Here is an 11,495-nt window from a genome sequence, read left to right on the forward strand (position 1 = left end):
TATAATATACCGTCAACCGGGGGAAAGTGATACAGTTGTTCACAAATCGTGACTTAGTAGTGATTCGTCACAAAGTCTTTGGAAAGGATTTTAGTCCTCTCGGGAAAGGCTTTAATTGCCAATTGTTTCATTATTTTATAATTTCTTCCTTACGAGATACATGTAAAAGTTTGAGTTGTCCAACCTTAGATCGATGTGAGATATTAACATTTTTAACAACAGTATTCTCTTACAAACCAGTATATATTAAATTACTTACATGGGCGATAAGGTAGAGATATTGCGTGATATATCGATCCCAAGATTAGTTTAAAAATACAATTATGAAGACTATGATGCAAAACTTACTTCAAGTATGTGCTCAATATATTCACGAAATCTGTCGCTGTGTTCCTGTAGCCTGTCAATTTCATTAGATGAGGCGAGAATTTTTATAGAAGATACCAATTCTTGTACAGCTTTTATGACCAGCCCAAATTCACCAGATTGTTCTAATGCTGTTGCATAGAGCTCTTTTTTTAGATCTTTGGCTGCTCTTAGTACACATTGCAGAGCGTCTTCAATTTCTGATCTTGAAGAGCCAAATCCGCTGCCGTCAAATGTCTGAGAATGGCATATTAATAATGTGTAAATTAATGCACTAAGCTTTAACGAATTACAAACATATGCCAAATGGGCCATCCTAAATATTCGATGTGATAAAATTTAATACACTACCGACCACATTAATATCACAATTCAACTGTGCACTTTGTCGAATCAGTACTTTTCTTAAAATCTTACTTGAGGATGCTCGTCTTATATGTGTAGTGTGATCCAGAAGTATATAAAGTTGAAAGATTTGTTAATTAAAAAAACAAAAAGATGGAAAATTTCAAATAAAATACTAAGAGCTGAAGAAATCCGAAAAATCTTTTCTAAATTCAGAAAAATAATTTATTCCTGGTGCGTTAAAGTCTCAGCAGTTAAAAGTACTATTTTTACACTATCTTCCATTTCTCGCCACTCACTGTCACAAAAATGGCTACTTCAAGTACAAATTTATACATGAAAAATACGTGAACAATGCTTGCGTTCCATAAGTGTATATTGTGTGTCTAGCGGGGTTAGTGGATATTTTCTAAAAAGTAAAAAGTTCGCTTCAATAGTTAGAAAGGACCAATTCTTCAAGCGTTACAAATGATATTTCATCTTAAATATCTATTAGAATGTCTCTTCTGTGTTCGCAGAGCAAGAAGCAAGTTGTTATTTGCACCTCGCGGACCTAACAGCAATCTTCCCTCATGTGCATCTATCTTTATTAACAAAAGTACATCACTAGTTAATCATTTATCCTGTTGCATGGTTCTGATTATCCTGAAACAGGAGAGATGGCCAATGGGCATGTGCGCGGAAAAAACTCCATTTTAATCCTTAAATTTTTTAAACTTGAGGAAATTGACATTGAAAATACTTTCGAATTCATCCTAAGATCCTAATACGCTAAAAACTAGTAGTTTTCCATTACTTTTTAAACTAACTTATGTGAAAAAAACAGCAGTTGTGAATTTCTAAAAAATACAAACGATCAATAAATATTCTAGTTCACAAAATTGTATTAGCTGGAGTGAATTCAGGCTTGATCAGTTATGCGTTATCCCTGCTGCATTTGCGACTCTATACAACGGTCATACAACATTCGACCATGGGTGGCTTGTTTTTCAAAAGAACACTCGTTGTTGACGAGAATCATTTATTTGGTATTTTGCCGTATTTTGCGCCTGATCACCTGACAAGAAACCTTCTTCTTGAAGGCCAGCCAATCTTCAAGACTCCAGTCTAATTCCTGTCATAATCCAGCTCTTTTAATTCAAAATCTGACTACTAGATGAAATTTCGTCAAATCTGATTCTGACGCCGGTGTGCAAAGTAGGGAACCTAATGAATAAGTTCATATTTGTGTGATTACGAAAGTGTGTAATGGTACGAATTATGCACTTTTTCAATCTGCGTTGAAGAAGTGAGGATCACTTTAATTTCACTATGGCTCAAATTTTGTTTCACAATCTCTCTCTCACTATGCCCCCTATCTCACTCTTTTAATCTGTCGCACTATGTACGTAAACTCTGAAGGAACTTTAAATTGATGAGATAGATAAACGTTTATATTTAGACCTGCTGGTCATAAAAAACTGACTTGCTTACACTTCCATTTCTTTTACAGACTTTGTTCACAACTAACTCTTAAAAACTAACATCCTTCCACACCTTATCTCTAAGACAATTCGCTCTTATAGTCTTGCCTTCCTCGCTTCGCTTCGCCTCGCACGAATCGCCCAATATTTTCTTGCATTGCATCGCACTGTCAATCTGCCTCCGCGGCTAACACCTAATACTTATCCACTTCAGTCAAACCTGGATTTAATGTCAATTTTCGAACGAGGCGTGACAATAAATTAAGAGTCTTGGAACTGTTTTGTTTCTCTTCTGTTTTTTCTTCTTCTTGTTTCTCTCTCTGTTTTGTGACGCTTGAGTAAGCACTGCGCTTCCAAAGACAGCTCCTCTCATCCATCTCCGCCGTATTGTATGTATTTGCAATGTTTACGATTTTTATACACATATTTCCTCTCTTATTTACAATATTTTTTTCGCTATTCCTCTTCCTTTTTCCTTCACTTCTTCTCCATCATACGCATCACCCCCTTCACCGATGATACTGCTCTTTCATCCCTCTTCTCATGCAACATACATAAATACTCATCCCCATCTTTTCCTCCTCCTCACACTCCTAGAACCTATTAAAATCCTCCATGCATCCGCATATTATCCTCGCAGTAAGCTCCTAACTTCCCTTCTTTTCTCCCACAAAAAAAATATTGGGCTCTCTTCCTTGGCGAAATACACACATATTTCCTAGTAAACCTTGACTCCAATATTACCTCCTTCCCTTTTGCCTTCTCTCGCTCCGTGATGTTTACACTCTCTGCTGCCCGTTATAATACCTAACCTTGTTCGGCCCGTCACCCTCCTGATAATGTAATGAGAGGTATTCTTTGCCAACTCTTGTATCCTCTATACTATATAATTTAATCCCAGCCCCACACCGGTCTCATCGTGACATTTGCCCTTCTAACTCTCTCTTTTTCATGACTTTTATATATTCTTTATTCCTCCAAAACAGGAAGCCCAGTTACACAAACTATTTCACCTCCTGCACCGTCTTTCCCTTCCGATTCCACTGACCTCTTTCATTTTTTCCACCTCCTTTTCTGGACAACATGACCTTGAAATTTTTCGCATGTAACGCTAGCCTATGCTTACACAGGTATGTCCTCAACCTCTTCATAATCTCTTTTAAGGCTTCCTCGATCTTTGCAAACAGTACTATGTCATCTGCATACACGAGTGGATATATCTTAACGCCTACTACTCTAATTCCTCCTATAATCTTGGCCGCTAGCTTACTTTCCATATCCGCTGTGACAATCACAAACAGCGTTGGGCTACGCGGACACCCTTGCCTAAACCCCCTATCCATCCAGAAAGCCTTCGAAATTCCCACCCCTCCTATAACTCTATTTTTGATCGTTTCATATAGCTCCGTTATCCTCTTAATGAGGCCTCTTTTTAATTCCCACTCCACTATCACTATCACTATCACCCTCTATAAAATTTAAATTTTATGCGTAATAAACGTGGAATTCAAATATATAAGTTACTTGTGCTTTAAAATGTTGAATAATTTGAAACATTTACATTTCCTAGTACTCCCCCCCTCCAACTTTTCCTAATCATTATATTTTACCTTAAATCCATTGCTGAAATAATATGCGTAATCGTTTTTATAAAATTACTTTTTTTTTTAATTATTATAGGATGGGATCTTATGTTGATGGCCACTTCACTACTTCCGACCGCGTGGCATCTCGAGGTTAGGTTACGCTTCGGGAAGATCACGTAAATCACACCTATAGCCACGTCTCATGACCGTGTGAATTGTGGCCATAGGATACGACAAAATCAAAACGAAAAACCGTCAAAACCTCTATGTGTCTTAAGGACATAAAGCAACCGCAGAATGACAGATTTCTGAGCCCATCTTTTAAGTGCCTTGGCATATTTTTAGTACGCTGGTACGGCTTAAAGGTTTTGATCCATTAATAGTTGCACACCTATGTGTGCACATATCGCAAGGACACTTATTCATTTAAACTGAATATTATGTAATAAATGTCGTAATAAAGCACTCTTTGGGCCGCAATATGTGTGTAGAGATAAGTCGCCCGTGCTTGTGTGGGACACGCGGATAGTATGTATACTAGGTACTCAGCATGTACATGGGCCCCTTTGCACATATCGCTGGAAACTTCTTCACGTCAAATGTGGTCACAGTATACAAAGGTGGAAATAGCACTATCCTAGCATGCGAAAGTGAAACCCATTTTACCTAAATTTAGACCTAAAGATCTAAAGCAAGCAAGAATTTTCTCCTTAGATAAGGACTGATCAAATATATTTCTGTTAAAGTTTCCAGGCATTTACTCGTCAGGTGGCTGTTCGCGGCGTTTGTTGACCTCCGCTTTCCATACTTCGGTGTTTAGAAGTAGGGCATTTAGATGGATATTAAAATTCAGGCCAATTGTCTCCGCCGTCTGTTCCGTGGCTTCGTGAAGGAAAGCTTCTTTGTCACGTCCCGAGCAATAAGCGAGAGTAGGTTGGAAAAATATGAAAAAGAAAGACCAGTGTTGCTGATAATGTCAAACTGGTAAGACGTGACCAATGATTCGTTTGCGGATTTGTTGACAGTAATAATTTGATAATTACAAAAAAAAAGATTATAAAATACAAAGCAAAGATAATAAGTTACATCAGTTAAAACTTACAATCACCTTTCTAATCCTGATAGGGCAAAATAGATTGTCTTATCGATTGGTCCTCCATATATTTTGTAGAGCAGCGACGGAACTCTCCCGGGTGTTTATTTAAATTTGCTTAAAAGTAAATCAGTTACTTCAGTGATGTGATGCACGATCAGTAATTATTAGTTGTAGTTTGATACGCGGTCCTAAACAGCTCGCAAATCGACTCCTGAATTCCTATTTTGCGAACGTTAACACAGCGGACTTTAGATGGAAAATGACTCATACGACGACCGAAAGTCTCAGCACGAGTGACTTTTGTTCAATGCTCGATAATTCGTTAACTATTTTGCGGTATTATAAGTACTCGACTGATCTAGAGGTTGTTTTGGTCACAATTATGTATAAGGCGCAACTTTGTCAAAGTGGTTCGCACTTCGTAGATCGAGTTGACAGTATGACTGCTTGATAAGTGAAGACAATTTACCAGAATTACTCTGGGGCTTATATGGTCTGTGGGCCTTGTACCTCTATCAAAATATACTCGGCAGGTATTTTTGTAAATATGTATTCGAACACGTACTGTGATGTAGTTACCGCCTGATGAGCGACTTCAATGACCAATACATCCGTTCGGCTGAGTCTCCCGGCTATCGCATTGTCTCATCTTCGTAAAAAACGTTTCTTTTACGTACAAGTCAAAAGACGTTATTTGAACGTTTTAAAAAATGTCCTGAGTCTGACCAAATAATTTTCTAAAAATGTTTCATGTTAGAAATACATCTTTTAAAACTCTCTGGAACACTGTATGTATATGAAACGTTATCTGGACTGACTTAGGATGTTGTTTAGCCGTTTCTGTCTACCGGGTGATATTTTCTTCTTTTTGCCGATAAACTTCCTGCAAGTTTTCTCTGATTTACCGTATGTTAGGTACACAAACGGATGAGTTAATAATTATGCATCGTTTGTGTCTGATAAAGTTATCGCCTGGTTTGTCTTAAGATAAAGCAGGTTGTGAATGCTTTAAATATTCAAAATTCCGCGCCTGCCTTGACGGCGTGAGATCTAAATCGCAGAAAGAACGAATTGTTATGCAAGATCTTAGGCATATTAATGATTTCAAGAGTGATGATATCAAGGGCCGTGAGCTCGTTATTTGTTTATTTACATACCCGAAACGAGTAGAATAGAACCAAGACGACAAGAATCTCTTCCACGTATGCTCAATTCTTCGAACACTCCTGTCGTTTTTAAATAAGTTATTGGCCTGTAATTTTCTAATTTGGACAAATCGCATTTTTCAGTGGAAGTAGAGTGCATCCTAACAGCCAGTGCGTGTCAGCCTTTATATATGAGGTGAATGTATGAACCAGATGTTGGAGTGTAGGAGCAAAATCCTTTCATCAGAAGTTTTTGATAAAATCTGATCTTGCAAAGGAAAAGTTTTTTGGTTCCTTCTCCTATTATTTAAAAAATTAATTATTATTATCAATTTTCAACTTTTTTCAAAATATGGTAGGAAAGTCAGCGATTCTTGTAATAAACCTATAACTTTTAATTTCAAGGTATCTTGTCTACATTATTAAATAACTTCTCAATTGTTTAAACAAATTCAAGTTGTTTGAACAAATTTTTTTTGGTTAAATTCGCGTAAAATTCTGTTTTTTTAGATCGGACTAGTCGCTCAACTGTGTTGAGCTGAGAAACAATTTTCGTCCCTTCTTCATAGGCTGCATTTCCTATTCTGTGTAAAGTGTCTTCTTCAAGGAAGGATGTTTCTATCTGGAAAGCTGAAAAGAATTTCATTGAATCTTTGGAGATGAAGTATTTAATTTCTTTATCCAGCAGTTCCTTGCACTTTTGTGCATGGATACGTTTGTAATCCATAATTGGTTTCTTATATTCTTGGAATAATGCCTGAACCATCTTATTTCTCACGGCTGGATTTTCATCGTCGAAGAAAGCTAACGCAGCAGTTTCCGGTACAACGTACTAAAGATGTAAGCTCAACTTTTCGAAGATAGCAGCGGAAATTTTTCGATTCTGCTTCGCAAAGAGATAAATTGATTTTAGCATCTGAAGGTCTTTTTGTGGTGCATTGGCAGCAAAAGGTACATTAAACGATATTTTAATATAAAATTTTACTAGAAATATACAAATTTCGCAACAAGACTTCAGATCCCTGCTAGACAGATGATACACCTTTTGGAAAAGGAATATTTTAAGGATGTAAAGAGCTTTAGCAACCACCTAGGTTGGTGCATTGCTCCAGGAACTCGAGAGGAAACTCTTCGTAGTTGTATCTCTCCTAGGAAAATTACAATAAATTCTAGCAATTCTCGGTAATCTTCTCGAGAGTGTTGATCATTGAGCTTTCCTCTCGCAAAAAAAATGTTCATCTACTTTACCTGGAAGAGCTTTCATCACCAATTGATCTACCACTCCAGGCTGGAATTTCGTGTGATTTATGGTGTTCCAGGAATCTAAAAAATTTCTTGAAGCACGGAACATCTGGACCCATTGTCTGCCCAAACTTTGTTTCGAAACCGCTTTAATGTATATTTCAGCCATATGATGACGACAAGAAAACAGTATTTTATCATCCCCCTTGGCAACCTCTAGCAACTTATAGGCATCGTTGTTTTTTCCAGTATTTGAAGCTGTCGTATCACCGAAGAAAGCTCTTACCTCATTAAGGAAGTCCCATTGTAAAAGAGTTTCATAAAGGACCTCGGCTTTATCTTTCCCCGTTCTTGATTCAGCTTTGGGGGCTCCAAGAAACATTTTCTCATCTTTTTTGGTGATTAGAATAGGCAGTCGATTCACGTTTTCCTTGTCAGTGAGTGCAGGCAGCTATTTCCCATCTGAATATACGAGGGCTTGAAATACTGACCCTTCTCTCGAGTTTTTTCCATGTATTCTGATCTGAACTTTTGTCTGAATCGATATAACGAAAATCTGCTGAAAGCAGTAGAAGATAGATTGACTCTTAGAACATCAACACAAGCCGTAAGGATATGAACTGCTTGACTGTCTCTTAATTTCACTGCGTCAAGAGCTGCAGTAAGTCCTCCAGTCAAAACGATTGTTTTCGGAGGTATTTGGGTACCAGATGGAGTAGCTAATAATTCCATTTCCAAATCATGAGAATAAAAGCTGGTGTTAAAGGTCGTAGGTGATTCACTGCTACTAGTTGAAGATGCTAATTCCACATGAGTGTCTGAAATAAAAAATTTCAATAAAATTCTAATGTTAACAATTTTTTTACTTCATAACATTAAAAATAATAAGATAGTTCAATTTAATAATCACAAATGGTTGCAAGCTTTCTAAGACGATTCGGCAAATACATATAATAAATTCTGATTTGTTTCCTGTGTAAAACTTAAGTGTGAAAAGATGAGAAACTTACCCAACACTTCCGCTTCCTCATGAGCACTTTTTTCCAAATTTCAAGAATTTTTAGTTTTCTCTCCTTTTCATTAATGTAAGTTCTCACAGTTGCAATACATCCTTCTCGGTTCTCCTTCCTTTTATTAGTTAGAAATAATTTAGCTTTGGCTTAAACTTTTGAGTCTTCTCACACTGATTGTTATGCAATGTCGAAGATCATTTTCAGCTTGTGTAAAAAATCATTCTCCTTCTTTACTTGTACCTCTACTCTCGATTCGGAATTTTTTGTATCGTCCTGTATTCTTTATACTACTTTTCTACTTTTTCCACGCAGCGTTGGTGATCCCTTGTCGATCGATCTGACTTTGTTCAGAAAACTTTCACTTCGGCCACGACAAGATAAGCACTCAGTAAAACTGAAGTTTACTTATGTAATATTATATAGTACAACTCTCAAAACTTGTAAATTGCTTGCAACTTTATTTCCAATAATTTGCTGCTCTTCAAAATCAACTAAAGACACTTTCTTCCGTAATTCCGCCATGTTAAATATAAACGTAGATAACAGTGTCACAGTCGAGAAACTCGTAAGGGATCGTCCATAAATTACGTAACGCGTTTTTCTTTTGTTTGAATAAAGACGAGCATGAAATTGATGTGAAGTTGAGAAAGACACAACGATATAAACAAAAGAAAAAAGTGTTACGTAATATATGGAGGATCCCTAACTACTACTCACGGTACAAGGGGGCAGGGGAACGAAGGAAGAAGCAGCCCTATTCAACATGGAGGGTTTTTTCGAAAAAGTGAAGAACAAGAATGCCATTATACAAAGAGCCGAAGGTCTCTGCACTCAATTGAAAAACTGTTAGTAGAGAAGAGGAATATCCAAAATTTTGTGTGAGAAAATTCTCAAAAAATTGATTAAGAAACAAATCACATCATGACTCTGTTACCAAAAAAGATGTATTTTCCAATATGATTTGATGCAATGTTGAAAATAAATAATAATCGTATTATTTAAACGATGAAAATTATTTGAAAATACGAATAATGTCTCGTAAAAATAACAGTTGGCCAGTCTAATCTAAAAAAAAACACACACACACAATTTTAGGCGAACTGAACAAAAAAATCTTTTCACACAAATTGAATTTGTTTAAACAATTGCAGATTCATTAGATAATGTAGAACAAACTGCTTAAAACAGTCAATTTCCTGAATACTGTAAATTTTTTATATAAGGGTAGCTTTCAGGGCACCATGGGGGTGGGTTAGGGTCGTCAAACCCATATGTATAACAGGTCAAATTCTTCGTTGGAAAGTTCTCTACAAGTCTTAATACTTTAATATCAAGTTTTCCCTAATCTTGAACAATCATTCGAAAAATAACAAAAAGTGACTTTTTCTCATGCATTTTCCCATGCAAAATCGAGGTCCCAACAGGCACCACTAAAAATAAAAATAAAAAAAAATTAAATGCAATTTTACTTTTTTTGCATTCCGAAACTCGCCCAGATTTAATAGTGCAAAATTAGATTATAAAGCAGGAAAGTTTCAATCCATGAGCTGAAACTCATAATATTTTACAGTCGTCAATAAAGTTTTCCTTTATTTTAAAGGTGAGTTGTGGAACGAAGACTTTCTGCCACCAGAGAGTCTCCAGTGCACACAAAATAGTCGGAGAGCCGAGGCCGTTTTTGTCGAGTTATTAGGTAACGATTCTGCCACTATTTTCCTGATTGTTGAGAATACCCTGACCACCAAATTTGGCTACTACAGGGGTAGTCCCGGGGAGAAGGTATTTATTTACTCATTCGAAGTTGTAAAAAAAATGATTTAAATAAGTCATAGGGTAACGGCTGAATCTTTCTGTGTTGAATGTCAAGACAATTAGAGAATTTTCCGTGCAATTTGCAGAACAATAGGCCGGTGCGAAAGGGGGGGGGGCGGCAGAACGATCTAGAGGCGTAAAAGAATATGTAATTTTAAAGTTATTTTCTAACACCCAAATTTTTTATATAACATTCTACTTATTATTCAAAACATATATTCGAAAAGGCAGAACAAGATCTCAGGGATAATATCCTGACAGAACATCGCAAACTCTCCGGTTTTGACATTGGTTATTGTGCGTTGGTTTACGGGATTGACACTGGGAGCAGAGTGGTCACATATTGAAGCGTCGTTTTCGAAATTTTAAATATTCTTTTGAGTCACTTGAGAATATGGATCGACCTAAGATTTTGCAAAACTTTACTCAGTATAATAAGTGCAATAGAACCTATCTTATAAAGGGTTTATTTTCATCAAGTTTTACGCATGAAAGTATAATCTCTTTATTCTAATTAGTCTTCTTTGTTCTCTGTAGCCGATTTTCGAAAGCCGTGAAATTATAACGTCAAAATTGTTCGTCTATTGTAAATAACATTTTTCGCATACGCTATTGTCAAAACTTAATACATTTAGGAGCAAGTTCGTGAAGCAAACGTGAAAACGTAAAGCAATTAGATGGTTTCACACTAAATAATTTTTTTTTAAATATTTCATTTTTTTCACTTTTTTAACAGTAATGTAGGGGCAGGTTAAAAAAACACAGCCTTACTTTCGGTTTTCCCAATTTTTCCTTTAAAAAAAATACAGAAAAATCATGATTTTTTTCCTACAAACGTTAATTTTCTATTTAAAAAATGTATATTTTACTCCTTTTTTAAATATTAATTTCGACACACCGCATTCACGAGGTGTGAAGACAAAGTTAAAAATTAATGTTCTTTTATTAAGAAAGTGTCCAATTCGACAAAACGTGCTTTGACCAATCGTGTCAATGCCCTTATACGGTCCATTTTTACATTGAACTAATCAAATGTGACATTTTGAAATATCACATTTTTAAAGACATTTTAGAGAGTCGCCCTGAAATCATTTCAATGCCCATGTACGATTCATTTTAGAATAGAAATAATCAAATGTGACATATTTAAATAGCAGATTTTCAAAATTTGTGAGGGATTTCACAAATTAAAGGAAAGGAAGGGGATTTGGAACGTCGAGAAGCGGGTGTAGTCAATGAGGAGGAGGGGATTAGATATAAAATAAAAGGCTTTATTAACCAACTTACAGGAGTTGGTGATATCCGGGCAGTGAAGCCAAGATACACGACAGTTGACGGCGGTGGGGGTCGGCGATGATGCTGGTGAGTGATCCTTTCGGGGGGTGGCGTTCGGGTGGGTTGGTGCTGGTATCGGAGGCAGACTGACC

General features: G+C 36.4%; 1 protein-coding gene across 7 annotated transcripts in view; it reads right to left on the reverse strand.

Annotated features, from left to right (window-relative positions):
* LOC117167137 (alpha-catulin) overlaps positions 1-11,495 on the reverse strand; it is a 453,685-nt gene that overhangs the window by 215,688 nt on the left and 226,502 nt on the right. For 6 of the 7 annotated variants that reach the window (XM_033351828.1, XM_033351833.1, XM_033351834.1 and 3 more), the window contains one exon: positions 349-603. The exons of the other annotated variant lie outside the window; for it this stretch is intronic. In XM_033351828.1, coding sequence (XP_033207719.1) covers positions 349-603 — 255 coding nt within the window. The remainder of the gene's footprint in view (positions 1-348; positions 604-11,495) is intronic. 7 annotated transcript variants of the gene reach the window in all.

This window comes from Belonocnema kinseyi, chromosome 2 (assembly GCF_010883055.1).
Source record: "Belonocnema kinseyi isolate 2016_QV_RU_SX_M_011 chromosome 2, B_treatae_v1, whole genome shotgun sequence".
Lineage (NCBI taxonomy): Eukaryota > Metazoa > Arthropoda > Insecta > Hymenoptera > Cynipidae > Belonocnema > Belonocnema kinseyi.